The sequence below is a fragment of the Saccostrea echinata genome, unplaced genomic scaffold (genome assembly GCF_033153115.1).
Source record: "Saccostrea echinata isolate AGI-Se365-2 ecotype Australia unplaced genomic scaffold, CSIRO_AGI_Sech_v1 ptg000030l, whole genome shotgun sequence".
Classification (NCBI taxonomy): domain Eukaryota; kingdom Metazoa; phylum Mollusca; class Bivalvia; order Ostreida; family Ostreidae; genus Saccostrea; species Saccostrea echinata.
Genome location: NW_026889779.1, coordinates 11,201,094 through 11,225,959, shown reverse-complemented (window position 1 = coordinate 11,225,959; position 24,866 = coordinate 11,201,094). Strand labels below are relative to the sequence as shown.

The window sequence follows — 24,866 nt, the reverse complement described above, 5'->3', positions numbered from 1 at the left end:
TAGTGTTCAATATGCGCATGCTTACTAGTTTAACTCTAGAAATCCAAATATAACATCTCGAGTGTTGTACAGTGTTTATTTAAATATGGCGGGTAAAACAGTATATCCCCCTCTCCTTCGGAGCGGGTGTATAAAAACAGATCAAAAACAAAAACCGACAATATTGTATCCTGAACATGTGTTTTCTTTGTTCAATGAATGTGAATATTCCAGCAGACACTCTGACAACTGGGTTGTAAATATCAAAGAAGAACTTTTTGAAAATGGACTTGGAATTATCTGGTTTGAACAGGACAAACAAATGATTAATAAACAATTTCCCATTATGAAACAAAGAATAACAGATATTTCATACAAAACCTCATGGCTGAAATTAATAGTTCAACAAAATGGATTTTTCACAGACATATTGAAGATTATTTGACCTTGCAATATTATTTAAGAAAGTCAATACCTCCTCTTTATAAAAAAAAACAAACAAATAAGTAGAATAAGAATGTCTTCACATAACCTTGCAACTGTAACTTGGCATCATAGAAATATTGTAAAGGAACATTTTGTGAATTTTGTAAAACTAACATTGAAGATGAATTTCATTTGTTTTTGATTTGTCCTCTATGCAAAGATTGAGAAGTTAATAACTGGAAAAAACCATCCACATTCAAACTAGTTCAATAACTGAGTGTCCAAGCTTTGTAATTTCGGAAATATTTTGCATTTAGCTTTTAAGTTAATAAATGAAAAAAAAGTTCTTTATATCTGTATATATGTATTTACTATATGTTACAATGTTTGTTTTATTTATCATGTATAGAAGCGCATGGGTTTAATAATTGGTCAGAAAAGTACTATAGCTGACATTTATCATTAATCCAGTGTTAGACATAGGTTGTGAGAGACATATACTTGTATAAATTTATATAGATCTATACCACAAAAAAGTGACGCCGGTTGGAAATAAACCTTGAGCTAATGTGATTTAATGGTTTTTGTGGTCTTACGTGGCTGTGGCTTTTAACTTTCAGTCTGTAAAATTATGTTCAATATTTAAACTAAATTTATCTTTAAAAAATTACTTATGCAATGGTACAATATTATGATTGAAGGCTGACAAGGTAATTTCCATATAGGTATAGCCTTTTAAAGTGTATATTTATTGTAATTAAAAAATCAGCTGGTTCTGGGGATGCGACCTCCATATTTATAAGATTTGTATATGTAACTGTCCTTGCTCTCACATTGGAGTCTGTACTTATTTTGAAACTGAATCATATAACTAATTAACACGACATATCTAGGTCACGATCGTTAAACCTATAGGAATAATTTTATTGATCAATATACATAGACATTTCTATAATCCAATAATTAGGCATAGTCAAAAAAAGAAAAAAAAGATAAACTTCTTTTAAAAAAAATGAATACCGTCAATGATAACACAATAGTAAATTGATGAGGTTATTCTGAAAACTAAGCAAGGAAAAAAGATGTCAAAATAATGTTGTAGATTTTTTTCATGGACGTTGTAAATTTCTAATACAATTATACAAAGACTGACAAATTTATGCTGAAACAGTTTTCACATTTACATTGCGTCTTCACTTCCCGCCATTTTTTTCACCTGTTACTCCAGGTAAACTGAGGAGTATACTCGCGTAACACGAGTTGGTCACCCGTGTCGAAGATGTCTTATTTTATTTACAACTCTAGTAACTCGTGTAACTCGTGTCACATAATCGAATACACCCAAAGAGAGGAATGCAGTGGCGGATCTAGATGGGGTTGTGGGGATTTCAACGTCCTCCTTTTAATTTAAGTGAGAGAGAATGAGAGAGAAGTCCCAAATATTTGTTGTGTTTGTTCCGTAAAAGGCCACTTTTATTTATGTATGAAGAAAATTCGGTTGTTGAAAAATAAATTCCGCGCCTGCAATATGTTACATGCACTGTGTTATGTCTTTATTTACAAATTAATATAAGATATACATGTATTTTATTAATGACAGATCACGCATTTCGGTCTCTATTTTTCTCTTTTAAATAAAAAAAATAAAATTTTAATCAATAATTTTCCTGTCATTTTTGTTTTTATTTCCAACTAGATTTGCTTTAAAATAATAGAACATTTACTTTTTATGCCAACAAGAAATATACATGCATATATATTTAACAACAATTGTCGTTACATAGCAAAATCTTATAATGCTGTAACTAGGATTAGCCGATCTATAATTCACAAAAAAAAAAAAAAAAAAAAAAAAAAAAAACTATTGTTAAATATAAAATTGATCGTAAACTATGGTTTAGAGTCGTGAAATCTAGTTTCACAGAAAATTGTGCATATCCGATACAAAATAAGAGATTCTGTTCCTTAAACTGTGTTTCTCAAGTGTAAAACTATGTTTATCGCATTTTTGTGAATTTGGCGCTTTGTATGTCTGTAAAGTTTACTTTACAAAGCCTAAACTATAATTTACATTTGTTAAGTATAGTTTAGAGTTGTAAATCATAGTTTACAAATCGTGAAACTATATTTATCAGATAAACTATATTTTGCAGTAGCAAATGATTGTTTTCCGTGTTAATTATAGTTAACGCTTGTGAAACATAGATTATCGTGTAAACTATAGTTTACAGATGTGAAATATAGATTATCATCGTTAACTATAGTTTACGGTCCGTAAACTATATAGTTTACAGTCGATAAACCTAGTTTATCAACTGTGAAACTATGATTAGATCATTTTTGTGAATTTGGCGTGTCATAGTTATGGGTGCGTATCATTACCGCTACATTTTCAAAATTGTCATTACCGCTGGATACTCATTACCGCTACAAAAAAAAAAGGTTACATTATCGCTATATTTAAAAATATACATTACCGCAACATTGCCTCTTTCGTTAGCCAGCGGATTATGCAAATACTATGGAATCCGGATAGGGCCATGCAGTTCACTATCGCATCATCGCACCATCGAGGTTTGAGTCGATAGTGCGATGACGCGATAATGCGATGACGATGAAGCGATGGTGCGATAACGATGAAGCGATGATGCGATGGCACGACAATGCGATGACGATGATGCGATGGTACGATGAAGCGATAGCGCGATGACGCGATGGCACGATAGCGATGGTGCGATAGCGATGATGCGATGGCGCGATAGTGATGACGCGATGCTATATCGTGTCATCGTTATTGCTTTATCGCACTATCGTCATCGTGTCATCGCACTATCGCTCTATCGACTAGTACTTTCTATAACCGGATGACATTCCCAGCAGTCATTGCACAACATGGCGTTTGTTGACGAAAAGATTCAAGAATATTTCTTCAACGGATACGATAATAAAGAAATCATATTCCTTCTTTGGAGTAATTATGGTGTGAAAATAAGGTAGGTATTATTAATTGTCAGAAGTTATGATAATATAAGTACCTGTATAGGCTAATATTTTCTCTAAGAGTAATAAAGGTACTATACATTAAATCTGTAGTCTCATTCAAAGATTGTTTATATGCGTGTTCTACTTGTATGTATATATCTGTTATTTAGTGATTGAAGTTAAAATCTCCCATTTTAAGATACAGTATATTTTATGCATTATTTTTTAAAATAATTAAGCTGTAGACATTTGAAAAGACGCATGACCAGACTTAATTTGAGAAGACGGAGATCATACAATGTGGATATGGCAATAAGGGCTATTCAGGTAATATTGCTTGTGTTTTATTTCATCTTTCTTTTTTGATAGATTGATCAAATCTAGAAAAATCGTCAGTAACATCTACATTTTGATGATAGCTCATTATTTTTAGTTAACTCATACAAATGTTAAAAATTTCATATGATTTACATATATTCTACTCAAAGGAAGAAATGATGTTCAGTGGACAGATTCTTGGGTGTCGTTCGATGAAACGAAGGCTTCTTCAGAAACATGGCATCTTTATAGGAAGGTATATTATCTTATTATGATTAATTAACAGAATTCAAACGATGTGCCTATTGCTTATAATGAGTTTTATATAAATAAGATATTTATAATAATTTCATTGAATTTATTTTTTTTGTTAAAATGTAATGGTTAGATTTAAAATGGTTGATGATTAATTATATATATATACTGTTCCAGGGATAACATGTGTTTATTGAGAATAATCGATCCTGATGAAGTTGATCTAAGAGCAAGTCACTGCTTGACAAGAAGAATGTATCTAAGCAATGGACCAAATTATCTTGCACATGTTGATGGGTACGACAAGTTGAAGCCATTTGGCTTCGCTATACATGGTGCAATGTGTGGGTAAGTTAATGTGCATCAGTTTTTAGTGTTCATTTGAGTCATGTAAGATTACAAGAATTTATGAAGTTATAGAATTTATGATTGTTATATACTGTTGTAGCTACATATCAGAAAACAATATCAACTATTAATCTAAATGATCAAATTCCTATCCTTTCAGATTTTCAAGACGAATACTATGGCTTAAAGTTGCAAAAACAAACAATGACTCTTTTGTTGTAGCATCATATTTCTTGAAATACCTGGAGGAAATAAATAGTTGAGTATATAATTTTTACAAATCAATGATAAATATATTCCTGAAACTGTAAATGCAGTTTAATTTTCACAAGTTAATTTTCTACTAAGTAACATTCTAAATACATTATTTTGTATTGATACAGGATAAATACACATAAAATGCATTATTTTGTAAAAAATATTTACTTGAACAAAGAAACCATATTTGTCTCAGTTCATGGTAGTATGAGTTTTCCAATACATAGGTGCTCCAAGGTGTGTGAGACTTGATGCTGGAACTGAGAATATATACATTGAGGGCATTCAAAAATCCTTCCGTTGGTACGATAATGATGACATGTGTGGAGAAAAGAGTTTATCAAAGGAAGATCAATGTCTAACCAGGTATGAATATGAAGTTGTTTTTTAAATAACAATATGATTTAGTAACTTATGTTGTATAAACAAATCAGATGAGTTTAATAACCTTCTAAAATCTGCACACCTAGGACTGAGTTCCAATTCCAGTTAACACTCCTGCAGTAGAAGTTAGAGTAATTTGCCCTTTGATTTGAAAATTGGGGGGGGGGGGGGGACTTGATCAAATCTGAATGGTCTACTACTCCAATCACAGTCAATTCAGTTAGTCCCAACTTAAGGACATACATAACGTAGTTTGAACTTTATTGTCTATTTCCCTGGAGTTGAAGAGTTACAATACTTAAAAGAACTGTGTGCTAAACTTTAATGTCCATATTTTCTGTTGTACACTTCTTCTTCAACAATTTTGGGTAAACAAAACATTTAGAATATATGTTTAGTTATTTTTGTATATTTTTCTTTGCATTATACAAGAATTTTCATCATTTGATATCTTTTTAAAACCCCTGGTAATGCATGCTAATTTTTTGTCTATGAACATCTGATGACACTATAATCTTAAATCAAGAATATTTTGAAAAATTATCAGTAGGTAAGGTATGTTGCGTATGTCCTTAATATAAGATCAAATAACTGAAGTAATTGAATACTTTAAAAATTTGTATGTGTAATCCTCATTTAAGTTTCTTTTCAAACTCTCTACTTTTCTGAACATTTTTCCTGAGGGAAAATAGATCAACTGATTATTTTCACTATTACTTTTCAAAGACCAAAATAATTCTTCATATTATTATCTTTCATAGGCGTCATTGTGTAATCTGATACCACAGATAATTTTAGAAATAATAAGTTTTGCAAACTTCATACTTTCATTATTTGCATCCGTTTCATTTAATAGAGTTCAAGGTGACACAGTTCTTTTTATAGTATTAGTTATACTACAGAGCCATCGGGGGGGGGGGGGGGGGGAGAGATGCAATTGCAACCCCTGAAAACACCAATATTTTGTTTAAAGTTTTGCTATTTATTTGTTTATTTCATATTTGAAAAAAAATGACCCCCAGAATGCAACAGACTTGTATGCATTTTTATTATAAATTTTCTGACCCAGGGGAGGGATAACCCTCCCATACCCCTCTCCATACCCCTTTCTGGAAACCTGTTGTCAAATATTTGAAAATGAAGTCAGTTTAATGATTTAAAATATCTCTGCACATAATTTAATATACATATTATTGTTTCTGTATCATTATGAAATTAATATATGACTAATTTATGTGATTGTTTTATGCCCCTATGATTAAAGATTCGGGGTCCTTATCCATATAGCTTTGGGTCTGTCTGTATTTTTATCTGCAAAGACTTTAATGCACCAACATTTTTTGACCTAATGACCTTGACCATAGGGTTCGACCTACTTATGAAAAAACTTTAATTTTGGACATAACTTCTGAATGGTTGATGTTAGAGATTTCGTATTTCTCAAGTGTATTTCTTGTAAAAAAAAATCTGTCTTGGAGTTTAACCTACTTTTGTAAAACTTTGACCTTGGCCATAACTTTGAACGGTTGATCCTAGGGAAGTTGAACGCTGGTGGAGAACACTGAGAGAGATGGGCATCTCCTTCTGGATAGACTTGTTCAAAGACATGGAAGACCAAGGGATGTTCTCATCAGCAAATATCGAGCACATGTAAGAAGAGAAATAAATTCTTTATTTATACTTTAAAAAAATTAAGAATTTACGCATTTATAACCTATTATGATATTTCTGCATGTTACCTAAATCCTTATGACTAAGACTAAACCAACCATTTATAAGTGTTTTTCTAATTAAAGAAATATTAAGAAATATAAACATTTTTTTACAGGAAAAATTTCACCCTGATTTTTTTTCTTGTTTTCAAAATTGACCTTTAAAATTTACCAATTTAGAGAATGCCTTCGCTTCTGTTTTATGAAAATCATCCAACAAGAACTTGATCAAATAAAAACAGAATGGAATAACCATTACATCAGAGCACAAAGACGCTATGATGATGATGGAAATCTCCCAGGAAAACCAGAAATGATGTTTTTCCACCCTGAAATTTTTGGTATTTTTCCTAGCAAAGATTTGTCTAATCACTAACTTTAATTTGAATATTTTTCTGTGTTTACCTTTCTCCTTCGATACCTTGGTTGTTTTTCAGTACTCAAATTTAAAACAGTATCAACACATCATGACTTCATTTTTTTATGTACAGGTGCAGTAGATTATAAATCTCCAGTGGATATTCATGACGTGCTAGAGTTTCAAAGACTATTTCCTAGTCCAAGCTCGACAGGATGTTGGGAGGACTATGCAGCATACTTTGATCATTTGCTTTTGGAGGGTGGGAGAATTGTTCCAAACACCACTGAGAAGGCCATGGAGGCTTTGAAGTACTTGGTTGAAAAGTTGTAAAATTCAAATTAAGATTAGAGAATACTTCATCACCTGATGTTTCACTTGACTTTTTTTCAATTTTCATGAAAAATATTGTACACTAATCATCAAAGTGTATGAATTAAAAGTCACAAACAGAAATTATTACTATGTTTATTGGGTCACCATACATGCCACATTCATTAGAACAACTATTAATGAAAATTGCAAAATGAGGATATAAGGAAAGCAAACTGCTCTGAGAAAAATTTTTTTGGCATACAGATGCAACAATCTAGAATTTAAAATTCAAAAGCATGCTTACTACCACAAATACACCAAATATCAATTAATATTCCCATACAAAAAAGTCTTTTTGTATTATCTTTCCCTGAAGAAATACTCCTCATATGATTATCAATGTCCTTTAGTATTATCTTTCCCTTAAGAAATACTCTTATTCGTTAATATGACTATCATTGCCATTATTGAGTTTAAAAATTAATTGAATGAAAACTTTCAAAACATAGATATAGCATTGAATACATAAAGTTATTTTCTTAAGCAAGATGGAATCCCCCCCCCCCCCCCCAAGTGATTGCCAACTACATTTTTCTGTGAAATTCCTCAGGGGGTTCTCCCCTAGATATTTCCAACAAAAGATCGCAGGTATGTGCACTTGGCAAACAGGCAGGGTCTTCCACAAATTTAATTTCAAGCTTTTTGTGAAATCCTAGTGCAGGGATTGTTTCAGCTCCAGTCCAAAACGCCAAGAGCATGTTTAGATTAATTTTAGATGTACCTTCTGAAAGAAAAGGAAAATAAAGAGATGAGTTAGAAATACATGTCAAGTAGTATAGAAGTTGCAAATTTTGACTAAGAAAAGCATTATTGCCTCTTAAGGTCAACTTGCATTTACGTGTACCTTACCAACTATTTTCCAGGATATTCCTAATTTAAAATTATAGAGTCTCATCAGGTGTTTTAAGACAAAAAAAAACAGCATACATTACCAGGAGTTTTCAAAAGATGTAATATGATGAAAATAAATAATAACAAAAATATAGTGTTAGCTGGTATTTCCTCAACATTTGCTTCAGAGGAGGTAACGGCATTTACAGGCATCATTAAATTGTACAAAGGTTTTTCAATTATTGAACTCTTAATTAAATCAACAAGGGAATAAGAAAATAAAATTCCAACACTATGTTGTGTATGTCCTTAAGCTCATAAAAGTAATGTCAGCAAATATTCTGTATAATTGGCATTCTGGTGAATTAAAGAAATAAAATTAATACTTTGAACAAGAAACCTGAATTCTGTTAATTAATCATAATAAGATAATATACCTTCCTATAAAGATGCCATGTTTCTGAAGAAGTCTTCGTTTCATCGAACGACACCCAAGAATCTGTCCACTGAACATCATTTCTTCCTTTGAGTAGAATATATGTAAATCATATGAAATTTTTAACATTTGTATGAGTTAACTAAAAATAATGAGCTATCATCAAAATGTAGATGATACTGACGATATTTCTAGATTTGATCAATCTATCAAAAAAGAAAGATGAAATAAAACACAAGCAATATAACCTGAATAGCCCTTATTGCCATATCCACATTGTATGATCTCCGTCTTCTCAAATTAAGTCTGGTCATGCGCCTTTTCAAATGTCTACAGCTTAATTATTTTAAAAAATAATGCATAAAATATATCTTAAAATGGGAGATTTTAACTTCAATCACTATTTCTTAAATAACAGATATATACATACAAGTAGAACACGCACATAAACAATCTTTGAATGAGACTATAAATTTAATGTATAGTAACTTTATTACTCTTAGAGAAAATATTAGTCTATACAGGTACTTATATTATCATAACTTATGACAATTAATAATACCTACCTTATTTTCACACCATAATTACTCCAAAGAAGGAATATGATTTCTTTATTATCTTTTCGTCAACAAACGCCATGCATGTTGTGCAATGACTGCTGGGAATGTTATCCGGTTATAGAAAGTACTAGTCGATAGAGCGATGGTGCGATGACACGATGACGATAGTGCGATAAAGCAATAACGATGACACGATATAGCATCGCGTCATCACTATCGCGCCATCGCATCATCGCTATCGCACCATCGCATCATCGCTATCGTGCCATCGCGTCATCGCGCTATCGCTTCATCGTACCATCGCATCATCGTCATCGCATTGTCGTGCCATCGCATCATCGCCATCGCGCTATCGCACCATCGCTTCATCGTTATCGCACCATCGCTTCATCGTCATCGCATTATCGCGTCATCGCACTATCGACCTAAACCTCGATGGTGCGATGATGCGATAGTGAACTGCATGGCCCTATCCGGATTCCATAAAATACACATGTCCATACATTAGACCTGTTTCCCCTGTTCACCACTGGGAGTGGAAAGTAAGACTTTAATCAGAATGTTTCTGGGTTTTTTTTCAATTTTTATTTAAAATCTATTTTATTTAATAAAACTTTTTAGAAAACCGAGCATTGTTCATGGATAAATACATAATTGGTAGACCTTTGAAGGTTATTTGCTTGAGGTACTGCTGTCTGGAAATCTCTTATATGAATTATAATGAACAGAACATATTAGTATTCCATGTCATTACTGGCTGATTTGATATGTATCGGTAATGAGTTGTAATCGGCAATATTCTTATTGATAAAATGTAGCGGTAATGATCACCCGAAAGGACAAGATAGGCTAAGAGCCCTTTTTGGCCCGTGGTTTTGGGTGTCCTTTAGAATGATGCAACAGTTTGTCAATGAAAACCTGTTGACATCCCTACCACAAAATGAGTATTGGTTCTAGGTTATGGGATACACAGAGGTCACAGGAAGGTCAGAAAATATGTCAATTTCCGAATTTTTTTCATTTTTATGCAAATTTTCAACGATTTTACAGCACATTTTGTTTCAGAAAACATATAGAGCACAAGCTTGCCTATCTACCAAATCTATATATTTCATAAAATAGTATCAGATGTATCTTGTGTATAAAAATCTCAGATAGGCAAGCTTGTGCTCTATGTTTCCCAAAGTGAAAAGTATCTTAAAGGGGCTGACTGGGGTTTTCATTGCGCAATACTTCGCGCAGCATAGTAAAAAAAAGCGTATTTACTTTTTAAAGCAACTAATTTTTACATAATTTATGAAAATTAACCAAATTAGGAAATCTCAAGTTAAAAAATCTAATTACGTTTTTAAATAACTCATATTTTAAACGATTTTTCAAATGATGGTTAGATAGACGTCGTAATAGTGTGGTTTTGACGTTATGAATAACCGAAGTTCTTTAAGAGGGGTAATTAATTATGTCATAAATTAAAAAATATAAAATAGATGCTCTTGAAATTTTAAACATAGGAAATTCAGAATCTCACAATCATTTTTTATAATTTTTTATATAAATCTGTGGTATCCGTCATGTTTTGTAGTACTCTATAAAAACAGGAAAATATCATGAATTTTGACATTTTGAGATGTCCCCTCTGGAAACCAGACGGTAGAATTGTGTGTTTCTTGCACAAAATGTACAATATAGTATTACTCATCAAATAATAAAATTTGAGCAAAAAGTCTATAGTAGTATTTGTATAATTTGCTCCAAAGAGCGAAAAAATGGTATTTTCCTATATAATCCTATAGTAAATGTACCTGTATTTTGAGACGGTCCCTCAAAAATAACCAGACGGTAGATTTTCACTAAACTTGGCATGTATACTGAAGTCAATGTAAGGTATATATGGTATAAAATTAAAGAGTTTCTCTATAGTAGTTTTCACACTATAAAACCCCAGTCGGCTCCCTTAAATTTGACAAAATTCCACCAGAATTGAGGAAATTCGGGAAAATATCTTACTTCTGCTCCCTCTTGTGGTCTCCGTGTAAGCTTTGAATGAGAATTAGTGCTGGTTTTAAAACAAGCATCATTTTAAGTTCTTAACAACAAACTATCACAGTTTTAACTGTGTTCTGATTTTTATATAAAATAAGGGACCAGATTCGGCCGTTACTATACCTTGTTCTTTCGAAGAAATATAGCGGTAATGAGTCGAAATTTTTCGTAATGTAGCGGTAATGTTGACCTCCCGATGTTATTCCTCTTTTGAAAGAAGCGTTCCGTGCATTTAATAAGCAAGTGGTCTCTGAATATCAAAATTTGATTAAATATTCATAAAAAAGTATAGCTTAGTTACCAAGTTCGCATATACATGTAACTAATATGATGTCATTAAATGCAGATGGTATTTTGGAAGTGTATCAACATCAGACTGCGACTCACTAATGGCAAATGACGGGCGGCCTGGTTGTTTTCTCGTTCGTGATTCCAGAGAAAAGGGCACCTTTACTCTTTGTTTATTGTATGATTCTTATTTAAATTGCTTCTAAAAATATACAAATTCTTCATCTGCAAAAATGTAGTAGCAATAATAATCCAATGCATGAACCTTTTATTACTTTAAATGATTACCGGCAACAGTTGCATAATTCTTATGCAAAACATATTTAAAATTGATATACTACGTAAATGTTGATGTTTAATCAAGAGAACGTAATCCTAGTTTATCATGATCATTCATGTTTTATTAATGTTTTTTTCTTGACTTGTAAGAACTTTCTTTAGCATTTGTGATTGAAAAAGAAATATTGACGAATATTTTTGAAAAGTAATCATATGTATCCATTACAAGTGACGGTGCCAGCATTAGAAAATTCCGAATCGAAAACACAACAACTGGGAAAGTTTATATTGTAAAAGAGAAGGAATTTTCCTCCGTGCCCCAACTTATTGAATATTATCAGCAACATGAAGTCGGTAAGTCTTCCAGCAGATTTTATAATTAACGTAAAATCATTTGTAAGCTGTACTTGTTAAGACTGTTTAAAGCTAACATTTATTTTCTATTAAATACAAGGCTCCACTGGCTGCAGACTGGAATCAGTCGTTATGTAATTGTGGCACAGGTGCTATATCATCGTTACCAATGAACGAATTGTCAAAATTCTGGAGAAGTTATTCTACAACAAGACCCTATTTTATATTGTGGAATATGGAGACAAATTGGATTTGGAGGAAGAAGTCATTGACTCCATCACAACTATAAATTAAATTCATCTTGCTTGAAACAGATTTAGCTGATTTTATATAGTACACTGTAAAAAAAAAAAACATGCAGTGTATACCGGTATAAATAAACATATAGTCAATATTTGGGCTGAAAATTACAAAAAGTGTAAACTTAACATTAATCCTCATTATAATGACATTTTTATTTTTTCAAATCATGGTATAAGGGGTTTCACTGATCTATCACAAAGTATTTGACAAGAGTTGGGTAACTCAGGTGAGTGTTGTTACCCGTAGGTCTCATTTACTATTTTTTTATTGTTCAACATAACTGTATTTCAACTTTATCATCATTTTTAATATGCATGCAGTATTTGTATATTATTCTTTTTAGTTTTAAAATTATTTTAATTGTTAACCTTCTTCCCTTCTTCCATGAAGAAAGGCAGAGCACAAACAAGCATACGCACAATCATATACAGACACCTCTGCTTCTTCCCTTAATACTCCACTTTATTATATACCCAAGTGTGTATCACTCAATTTTACTGTAGATTTCGTACAATCACGTGACGGTGTGATCCAGCTTTCCGGATCACCACACTGTGGTTTTCTGAATCCATATCACCCCTCTCTGAAATTGATGACGTAGTACACAGAAACGTGACGCTATTTTTCATGCGCATCAAAAAGTTCCTTGACAAAATGCTTTGTTTAATGGGAAAATCTTATATAATTGATCTCAAAAGTTTTTTAAAACTATATTTTGCTAGTTGTAAGGGGGGTATATAATAGCGAGCGCAGCGAGCGGCGCGAAGCGCCGCTCGTCACTGCGAGCTCTAACGACAACGCCTGGGCGAAGAGGAAATTCGGACTACTGCACATTCATTCAATAAAATTTTTTTCCGCAGTAATTTTGACCCACAATGCATCGCTTCTTGTTCTCGCTGCTAACTTCGTTCACGCGGTGACAACAACTAAAAATTCACACAAAATAAACTCGCCTTAATTTAATGGATATTGCATGCAGATAGTAGATTAAACGTTCTTTGTTAAAATATTTGCACTTTTTAAACTTTGCTTATGGAAATGCAGCTAACATACGACGTCATGTGACGTCACAGTCTAGACGTTCCAAATGTCTCGTGCGGTTTGAAGAGGCGGATCATAATAATGAAGTGAACACTGCGCTCGCCCCAACGGTAGCACCGTCAACATATTAAATTTATCATTATAACAGTAACTTGATCCGAAGAGCCGTATCACGTCTCGTTGACAGGCGCGGATCATCAGATCAAACTCGACGCTTCGCGTCTCGTTTGATCTGATGATCCGCGCCTGTCAACTCGACGTGATACGACTCTTCGGATCAAGTTACTGTTCTAATAATGTATATTTCTTATATACCCAACTGTTTGTCACTCAGTTTTACTGTTGAATTTACACAATCACGTGACGATGTGATCCGACGTTCCGGATCACCACACTGTGGTTTTCTGAATCCATATCACCCCTCTCTGAAACTGATGACGTAGTACACAGAAACATGACGTTTTTATTCTCGCGCATCAAAAGTTCCTTGACAAAATGGTTTGTTTAATGGATAAAATTTATGTAATTGATCCAAAAAGTTTTTTCTTTTATCATATTTTGCTCGTTTTTAAGGGGTATATAATAAATTTATCATTATAACAGTAACTCGATCCGAAGAGCCGTATCACGTCGAGTTGACAGGCGCGGATCATCAGATCAAACGAGACGCGAAGCGTTAATTATATAAGATTTTTCCATTAAACAAAGCATTTTGTCAAGGAACTTTTTGATGCACATGAAAAATAACGTCATGTTTCTGTGTACTACGTCATCAATTTCAGAGAGGGGTGATATGGATTCAGAAAACCACAGTGTGGTGATCCAGAAAGTCGGATCACCGTCACGTAATTGTACGAAATCTACAGTAGAATTGAGTGATACACACTTGGGTATATAAAAAAATAATATATATGCTCTAGCTGAGCTCAGGTCCCCAGGATCATGAACATCTTCATGATTTTATCTAGAACAGAAATTATGTAGAAGTAAAACAGTCCAAAAATAAAAATTTTAAACAAACTACTGTTACAAACTCTGCTCGCCGTATGGAAAAGTCGAATTCAACCATGAAATGGTATGTGCTAATCCCGCACAGAGAACAGAATTAAAAAATGAGTGGGTTTAAAAATTCAATTCCAGTGTTTAAATATTGCATGAGTAAATAGAATTTGTTTACGTCTGATTTTCCCTGAAAACATTACGATGTTTATCCGATGTAAGTTTAGAAAAAGATTTTTACCCAATCAAAATCTCTGTGCGGGATTAGCACATACCATTTCATGGTTGAATTCGACTTTTCCATACGGCGAGCAGAGTTTGACGCTGTTTACGGAGACTAAAGAAAATAAAGACAAGCATGCCATATATAGTTGTGTAGATAAATTATCGTAGAAAACATAGGTATAAACAGTTTGTCAGTGTATTTCCCCTGAAAGTGTAAATGAGTGCGATTCTGGGGGAGGGGGGTACTCCGTGTAATTTGGAGTTAGATACCTTGTGTTATTATTATACTATGGGTTAAAAATTTATTACCGAAACAAGTGCCTGTGGTTTGAGACCAATTCCTAAAAGAATTATCTATTGCAGATCTGATAAGGTTACACAACATAGCGAGGTTTTGTGTGATGCCTGTCTCCATAAGTATTCTCTTGTTGGTTGTTGGTTATTTGACCTGTGTTCACTAATGGAGCAAGTTAATGCATTTGAATTTGATGCTGTTCTTTATTTACTTCTTTGATTTTGTATGTTTTCTATATCAAACTTGGTATATAAAGTAGAAAAATAAAGATATATCATTCATTGTATTTTTTGTTGTTGTATCACTATGGTGACTACAAAACAGAAATTCTTTCAAAATGTTACTCCTTGTACAATCTACAGTAATTAAATAAAGCCCTTTCATTTCGCTTACTCTAGAAATGGTGTAAATCAGATGTGAATCCTCGAAAACTTTAAAGAACTTTTAGAAAATTTGAAATCTCAAAATCTTTCAAAAGTCTACAACATTAAAACGGTATGACTTTTCTACACTATATACAACAATTCCTCACGATAAATTAAAAACTAGGCATTTTGATATCATAGACAACTGCTTTTTCAATAAAAACGGAACTCGGAAATTTTCACATCTTGTGATTGATCTATGAGGCGCCGTTTTGGTATTTACTGCCAAAAAGTGATATCACCTATTCGAATAAGTGATATCACCTATTCGAATAGGTGATATCACTCATTCAAATTGAATAGGTGATATCACCTATTCGAATAGGTGATATCACCTATTCGAATAGGTGATATCACTTATTCGAATAGGTGATATCACTTATTCGAATAGGTGATATCACCTATTCGAAATGAATAGGTGATATCACCTATTCAAATAGGTGATATCACCTATTCAGCACGAATAGGTGATATCACCTATTCGAATAGGTGATATCACCTATTCGAATAAGTGATATCACCTATTCAATTTGAATGAGTGATATCACCTATTCGAATAGGTGATATCACCTATTCGCATTTCTTACAACAACAAATAATGAATGCTCCCTTCCTCAAGATTATCTAGATTTTCATTGGAACCAAGCAAATTCGGGCTGCGTTAGGGTCTGTAAGTCTCGTCACGTGACTCGCGAGATTTTTCGATAATATTAACTTCCAGGTACCTCACACATGGAGATGTGTATTGGGTTATGCATGGTTATGGTTTACACAAAGCGTATAAGGAAAGTTTAAGCAGTTGTACAAAGCCGAAGGGTTCTCCGACTTACGATGGATAAATTGAGGGTCGTAAAAGCTTGGGTGCGAGCAAGTAGGAGGAGAATTTCGATCGAAGTACAGGTAAACAAGTCAGAGAATGTCACCTGCTTCTTGGGTATTCTTGGGTGAAATAGAAGTCTTATATTATACATTTGTATCTGATTAGAATAGTTTTGTTATCATCATTCCAACTAATTTATTAACAGATTTTTCTTGAATTCGAGGATCATGTTATTACCAGCTGATTAAGGAGGAGTAGTGTAAGTGTCAGATGGGTACGAACGTCATCTTGTGACAGCATCACCTTTGTTTGGGTAAATAATTTGTTCAGAATACGCTTCATTTATCAACAAAAATTTAGCTGTTGCATGTCAGTAGGTCTAGTTTTTTAAGTATTCAACCAGGGACCTATATACTAGTATATAGGTCCCTGATTCAACATGTTCAATGTTTGAAAGCACTTATCAGGTCCAGTACAATCTTTTGATTTAGCTATATATATATAGCTTTATTAAGCTGTTCAGAATAGCTTAATTTAGCTATTTTATCACACTTTTTCTTAAATGTATACTTTTCTCAGCATGCACAAAAAGTCGCACCTTGGTGCAGTGATGATACTCAACCTTGAACTCATCTGAAATTGATGCATTTAAAACTTGCTCATTAAAATCTCCTTGCATACATGTGATAATTTTTAGGCCCAAATACTGTGCAGCAGTCCTCAAAATACAGGAATTTGGGTGAAAATACTGTACATTGTTCATCAAAAAGCTATACAAAAAACTGTAAAAAAAAATATTGACCAAAAGTCAATGTAAGAGGTTCATTTTTTATAGATAGAACGTTCTATCGTTAAAATGATATTGTCCTACGGACCCGGTTTAACGATAGAATTCGTTCCGTGTATTGGCAATGTAGCAAAATAAACACGGGCGATAACTCGTACTCTGTGCATCTTCTATAAACAATCTAGAGAGTTCCGAATGTCAATATGGCGTTAAATTTGAAGTGAGGAAAAAACGTTGAGAAAATGAGTTGATTTTTCGTATTTATATGGATTATTTTTTAGGTTAAAAGACATATACCATCTCAAAAAGGTTTGTTATGATTAATTTGGTAGTTATTTTCAGTGCAACTCCTTTTGAATTCTTCAAAATCATTTCGGAGTGAATCCACTCCGATTTGCTACATTGCAAGTATATGGGACGTATTCTAACTGTGGTGAGGGCTTGTCCCGAGACACAGTTAGATTATTCTAACTACATTTTTTAAAGCTCTTCTGAGCCAAAGGCCAAAAGAGCTAATGCTATGGCCATTTGTGCGGTGTGCGTAAACTTTTTAGAATATTGGCCATAACTCAAGAACCCTTTGGCCAATTATTATCAAATTTGTCACAGGGTATCCTTGGGCCAAGGGCTTCCGTTTATACTAAAACTAGGGTTGTGACCCTTAAACAAGGGGAGATAATTAGGAAAATAGAAACAAAAGAGACTTTGTACTCAAAGTTCTAAAAGTTTTTGGGCTACATATGCAATTGATACAGTTACTTCTTCAATGAATTTATAAAGGAGGCCAATTATGGTCAACAAGATAATTGATTAATTCAGTACATTCAATGAGAAGCAATCATACTTATCCATGCCTCAATGCACACAAGGTAGTGGACAGTTACTCAAATAATAGAAATTTATCTTTTGCTTAAAAGTAATCAAAAGTTGCAAAGTTGGAGCTATCTTTGATTTTGCTTGTTGTTTCAATAGCCCATAGCACATATATGAATAGTCAAATACATGCAACTTTTTGTCTATTTCTTACCAAAATAATTTTTGTGAAAAACTGCATATAAATAGCTAAATCAAGCTATTTTGAATAGCTCAATAAAGCTAAATAGTTATTTCAAGCTATATAGCTAAATTAAGAGATTGTACTAGACCTGCTTATTTCCCAATCCCAATGATAAAACTTTCTTTATATATTCTGCAAATTCTCTCTGCATTTATCATTGAACAAAATTCATATGACTGCAATTATATGACCATATTCTTCAGTTTAGAGAGCATGTTATAGAGGATATTTTGGTCAAAGTTTTGGTCTGTTTCATGCAGTGTTTGAAATATTCTTTCATCTTACACAATTGTATACATTAATTAAGATTTATTTTATAGCTAAAGTACAAGAGATCTGCAGCATCTAAGACTACATGTACATCGACTTTGAATAATCTACCCGGTATATCCTCAAAAAGGCAACTCAAATACAGGTATGAAATTGATGTCACAAAATAAGTTTTTGGACTTACATTTACTCTTATAATTCATATACATATAAAGCATATAAAAAATAAAAATAGAAAAGAATTAAAGGTTCATCAGGTGACAGCTCAATCATGTATGGAATATAATTAGGCCAAATAAAAAAATATGTGTGGTTCCCATTACCTGACCGTCCCTATTTTAGATCCCCGACCCTAAACTTTTTTCCGGCTATATTCATATTTATTTTCCGGAATTTTCCACGATTTCCGTCATCCACTTCGGTATTAGTTTTAGTTCCAGCAATGGCGGCCTCCATGCAAAAATCGTTTCAACACGTAATGCAAGTGTTTGATGGTGTTAAATCTAAAGCAAGCTAGCATGGCGTGGCAGTATACCTTTTTCCAGCGCCATGTTTTTTTGTTTGTTTGTTTTTTGGTTGCCAAAATTAAATAAATATGCTCAAGAGTGGCGAGATTCAGTTAGTTGCTCTGTTTACAGCTGGTTTATAACAAGTGCATGCTGATTAGCCCCTTTATTATTTAATGCACGCAAAGGTGTGAAGTCAGGATAGGAAATCACTTCTCGCTTGAAAGCACACAGACAGCTGGCCAGGTAACTTTTTTTGGAGTTAGGGGGAAGATAACATGAGAAAACATTTATTTGTTTGCATTGATTACGCAAGAATTAGCCCAATGTGTAAGATAGATTAACTTGTAAACTATTAAATAATTTATATCAGGATCATTTCTTTTAAACCGAAAGTAGAAAAAAAAAAAAACAGTTCATGAGGAAAAGTGAAAAAGAAGACTGCTGATTTTACATGAATAAAGTCATTTAACTTGCAAAACACCAATATATATGAGAAATGAGCTTGGAAGTATGAAGTCTTCAATGAGGCAAAAAGGTTTCATGAAAGGATTTAAAATTTTAATAATATTAAATATTTGTAATTCTGACAAATTTGAATGATTCTATGTCATCTTGCTTAGGTGATTTATTTTGTTTTAAACATTACTGTACAAAGTGTAGGTGTCACATTCTTTTCCTCCGACAGCTCTCAGCAGAACTCTCATGTCCGTTTTCTAGTTTATAGTTCAGAATTTATTATTAAACATTTACATTTCCAATGTCTTTGTCCAAGATAAAATTTCAAATAGTAAAAATACTTTATTTCTACATAAATCTACTGGTTCATCGATAGGCGTGGTGAAAAAAAATCACGTGCGGGGCGGTACAAATCGAGACAGAAGCGGGGCTTGTAGCACGTGAATTTGCAGAATCAAGAGCATGTAAATATAAGGAATAACTGTCAGATTTTTTGGTTTCATGACGATGATCAATCGATTAGCTTGCGTGATAATTTTTAGCTCACCTGAGCTGAAAGCTCAAGTGAGCTTTTCTGATCACATTTTGTCCGTAGTCCGTCTGTCCGTCTGTCCGTCCGTCTGTAAACTTTTCACATTTTCGACTTCTTCTCCAGAACCACTGGGCCATTTTCAACCAAACTTGCCACAAAGCATCCTTGGGTGAAGGGGGTTCAAGTTTGTTCAAATGAAGGGCGATGCCCTCTTCCAAGGGGAGATAATTAAGAATAAGTGAAAATTTGGTGTCTTTTTTTAAAAATCTTCTTCTCAAGAACCATTGGGCCAGAGAAGTTGAAACTTATGGGAAACCTTCATTACATAGTGTAAATTCAAGTTTGTTCAAATCATGACCCCCAGGGGTCGGGTGGGGCCACAATGGGGGATCAAAGTTTTACATAGGAATATATAGGAAAATTCTTTAAAAATCTTCTTCTCAAGAACAACAAAGCCACAATTAGTCATATTGATATGAAATCATCCTCAGGTAGTGTAGATTTAAGTTTGTTCAAATCAAGACCCCCGGGGGTAGGGTGGGGCCACAATAGGGGATCAAAGTTTTACATAGGAATATATAGGAAAATTCTTTAAAAATCTTCTTCTCAAGAACAACAAAGCCACAATTAGTCATATTGATATGAAATCATCCTCAGGTAGTGTAGATTCAAGTTTGTCCAAATCATGATGCCCGGGGGTAGGGTGGGGCCACAATGGGGGATCAAAGTTTTATATAGGAATATATAGGAAAATTCTTTAAAAATTTTCTTCTCAAGAACAACAAAGCCACAATTGGTCATATTGATATGGAATCATCCTCAGGTAGTGTAGATTCAAGTTTGTTCAAATCAAGACCCCCGGGGGTAGGGTGGGGCCACAATGCGGGATCAAAGTTTTACATAGAAATATATAGGAAAATTCTTTAAAAATCTTCTTCTCAAAAACAACAAAGCCACAATTGGTCATATTGATATGGAATCATCCTCAGGTAGTGTAGATTCAAGTTTGTTCAAATCATGACCCCCGGGGGTAGGGTGGGGCCACAATAGGGGATCAAAGTTTTACATAGGAATATATAGGAAAATTCTTTAAAAATTTTCTTCTCAAGAACAACAAAGCCACAATTAGTCATTTTGATATGGAATCATCCTCAGGTAATGTAGATTCAAGTTTGTTCAAATCATGATGCCCGGGGGTAGGGTGGGGCCACAATGGGGGATCAAAGTTTTACATAGGAATACATAGGAAAATTCTTTAAAAATCTTCATCTCAAGAACAGCAAAGCCATGATTTGTCATATTGATATGAAATCATCCTCAGGTAGTGTAGATTTAAGTTTGTTCAAATCATGACCCCCGGGGGTAGGGTGGGGCCACAATGGGGGATCAAAGTTTTACATAGTAATATATAGGAAAATTCTTTAAAAATTTTCTTCTCAAGAACAACAAAGCTACAATTAGTCATACTGATATGAAATCACCATTAGGTAGTGTAGATTTAAGTTTGTTCAAATCATGACCCCCGGGGGTAGGGTGGGGCCACAATAGGGGATCAAAGTTTTACATAGGAATATATAGGAAAATTCTTTAAAAATCTTCTTCTCAAGAACAACAAAGCCACAATTGGTCATTTTGATATGGAATCATCCTCAGGTAATGTAGATTCAAGTTTGTTCAAATCATGACCCCCGGGGGTACGATGGAGCCACAATGGGGGATCTAAGTTTTACATAGGAATACATAGGAAAATTCTTTAAAAATCTTCTTCTCAAGAACAACAAAGCCACAATTAGTCATATTGATATGAAATCATCCTCAGGTAGTGTAGATTTAAGTTTGTTCAAATCATGACCCCTGCGGGTAGGGTGGGGACACAATAGGGGATCAAAGTTTTACATAGGAATATATAGGAAAATTCTTTAAAAATTTTCTTCTCAAGAACAACAAAGCCACAATTAGTCATATTGATATGGAATCATCCTTAGGTAGTGTAGATTCAAATTTGTCGAAATCAAGATCCCCGGGGGTAGGGTGGGTCCACAATGGGGGATCAAAGTTTTACATAGGAATAAATAGGAAAAATCTTTCAAAATCTTTTCAAGAACAGGAAAGCTGTGATTAGTCATTTTGATATTGAAGCATCCCCAAGTATTGTAGATTCAAGTTTGTTCAAGGCATCCTCCAGTAGTAGTGGTGGGGCCATAATCGGGGATCAAAGTTTAACAAAAGAATATATATAAGAAATATCTTAAAAAATCTTCTTCTCAAGAACAACAAAGCCATAATTAGTCATATTGATATGGAAGCATCCTTAGGTAGTGTATATTCAAGTTTGTTCAAATCTTGAACCCCCCCTCCCTTCCTACCCCCCAGGGTAGGATGGCAAACATCTTTAAAATTCCGTTTCAAGAACAGCAAAACCATGATTAGTTATATGAATATAGAAGCATCCTCAGAAAGTTTAGATTCAATTTCATTCAAAACATGGCAACTGGGGATAGGTTATGCCTAGAACAGTTGATCAAAGCTTTACGTATGAATATATAGAAGAAGAAATCTGCTGACAAAGAACAGCAGGGCCATATTGACTCAGGTGAGCGTTGTGGCCCATGGGCCTCTTGTATGAATAAACGCCTTCTGCGTTTATGCAAATTATCACGCAAGCCAATCAATTGATCACATCATGAAACCAAAAAATTAGACAGTTATTCCTTAAGTAAAATAAGAACTGTTCTGGATAAAAGTAATTAATTAATTTCATTTATAAACACTGATTTTAAAAAAAGGATGTTCACTTTGGACTTTATTTTTTACAAAAAGAAAAGATTGTGTTTTCATTATTTTTGATTTAAAAATATTTGTTTCATATTCATAACTAGGGTGCCCCCTGCCAATGTTGACTAGTATATTTAACGCCACATCGAAATGCCACTTATTTTCTCCTTCACTCTGTTCATCCACAAATAAAACATTTCTTTTCTGAACCATAGTTGGAAAAGACTGAATTCAAAATAAACAAAACATTTATTAGTTATGAGTTATATACTCAGCTCTTCACAAAATATTTCTGTTTTTTCGCATTCTATAATGTACAATTTTAGATTTTATATACCTGTATAAAGACTTCCGCAGCAGATTCCGATAGAGAAATCATGATCTATATTTAAGATTTAATGTATAATGCTTAAGATATCCATTAATTTTACTTATAATATACAATTCTGAAATTAATATCAGCCTTTAAAAACAAGGATAGCACATATCATCTTCGTAAACACTTAACATTCTAAAAAAAGAAAATATGATATCCAAATAACAGTTAAATAATTCAATTTGCTCATGCTGATTTTCTTCAAACATTGTATTTTCTAGATGAGTATGAACTCGAATGAATAGAATCAGCAAACAACTGTTTAAATACCCAAGACATTTTATTCACACATTAAAGCACATATCTAATCCATATGCTTAAGAGAAAACATATCTAACACTCTACACATAAAATAGTTCACTTATGCTAACGAAAAGAAATAGGTATTATTTAGAAAAATTTAGAAAATCATTTTGTACAAAAAAAAAAAAAAAAAAATCCCTACCTACCCTATTTTTTTGGAGGTGTAACCGGAGCCACACATATTTTTTTGTTTGGCCTTAATGCTGAGTTTCCAAATGCCAAATTAAGGGTATTCGATATATTCCATACAAGTTGTCAATCATTTATTAGTGATTTATACAGAGGTTCATTTGCATATAAATGTTGATAACATTGTTTTACTGTCTTTATTAACTTGTAATACTAAATTTTATAAATTGACAAATTCATTCTTTTTAGAAAGTGCATATAATTTGGAAAAGAGCTAGACCATCATTCCACTGGGGGGTATCGCATGAAAGCAATGATTATAGAATATTGTAAGGCTGGAGGAGTTATAGTACAACAGGCAGGCAAGTAATGGTACTTTGTTCTGGAAATTTTTTGCCCCAGTTTTATTTTTCTCATTCTGCCCTCCTTACAAGTAGGTGAATTTAAAATGGGACAAATTCGAAGAAGGCAGCATATATCTTTTAAACACAAATGTGTCTGATCAAATTTGAAAAGGGCAAAATTGTTTTCAAGGGTGAAAGAGTGAATATTTTAAAAATTAGAATGGGGTGAAAATATCCAATAATACAGGTTATATGTATTAACACAGTACATATGCATTTCTCTTTTCTTTATAATGAAAATAATTTGTTCTGTAAAAGGACAAATTTTGTTCTGATTTGTATCAAATAAATAAATATGTGCCAGATTTATTATTTTGCAGGCACCTAAGTTACCATCAGTTGTGTGTCAAGCTGTGCAAAAATTCTATGTCATGTTACAGAATCTTTCTTAAATACAGGTATATGTCTGCTCATCTGGCAATCTTAGGACATCACTGGATGGTTTTGTTTAAAAAGATTACAGAGTTAACACACACTTCCAGCATGAAGACCAGCCAGTTGCCTCACCTGTCCTGACATTGTTAAAGGTAAATGGTCCTTTCAGAAAAGGATCTGACAATGCAAAGGCTTGCTAATCAATTAAAGATTTCTATTTACTAATAGGTAGTTAATTTGAATTTCTGTAGCTTAAAAATTTAATGATATGAATTAAAAAAAATATTTTAATCAAAATTATTTTTATTTCAGTACTTTGTGACAGTGAAAAGACATGGCTTCAAATTACTGTATCAGAGATCAATCCAGGTTATAAATCTGAGGAAAACAATAAAGCATCCACTTCGAGCTACTTATATCACTGCCTTAATAAGATGTCTGCATGTGTAACTAACAAAGGACAGTGACCAGTTGTAGCTATGATATCAGAGGGCATCCTGAAAAACACTCATCACTAAGAATAGAAAACTTCAAATGACTTTTGTATCAATCCTTTTGAATTTCATCTGGCTTGGAATTTCAGTAGCCTTTAGCATCCT

At 33.2% G+C, this 24,866-nt stretch overlaps 1 protein-coding gene and 3 long non-coding RNA genes across 4 annotated transcripts in view; 3 read left to right on the top strand and 1 right to left on the bottom strand.

The window, feature by feature from the left end:
- The window catches only part of LOC133196802 (tyrosine-protein kinase Tec-like), a 32,178-nt gene extending 19,064 nt beyond the window's left edge, over positions 1-13,114 (top strand). The window contains exons 8-10 of the mRNA XM_061332660.1: positions 11,612-11,731; positions 12,062-12,186; positions 12,287-13,114. Of these exons, the coding sequence (XP_061188644.1) occupies positions 11,612-11,731; positions 12,062-12,186; positions 12,287-12,324 (283 nt within the window). The 3' untranslated portion in view covers positions 12,325-13,114. The remainder of the gene's footprint in view (positions 1-11,611; positions 11,732-12,061; positions 12,187-12,286) is intronic.
- Positions 2,932-3,930, top strand: LOC133197283 (uncharacterized). Its single transcript, XR_009722421.1, has 3 exons — positions 2,932-3,398; positions 3,627-3,714; positions 3,876-3,930. It is a non-coding gene; the product is annotated as an uncharacterized LOC133197283 (long non-coding RNA).
- Positions 8,666-9,300, bottom strand: LOC133197281 (uncharacterized). The gene is made up of 3 exons (XR_009722420.1): positions 9,229-9,300; positions 8,911-8,998; positions 8,666-8,749 (listed from the first exon to the last, which is right to left on the bottom strand). It is a non-coding gene; the product is annotated as an uncharacterized LOC133197281 (long non-coding RNA).
- Positions 13,115-15,994: 2,880 nt separating the features above from the next.
- LOC133196333 (uncharacterized) lies at positions 15,995-23,845 on the top strand. Its single transcript, XR_009722322.1, has 4 exons — positions 15,995-16,374; positions 16,500-16,607; positions 18,459-18,553; positions 23,738-23,845. It is a non-coding gene; the product is annotated as an uncharacterized LOC133196333 (long non-coding RNA).
- Positions 23,846-24,866: the final 1,021 nt, after the last annotated feature.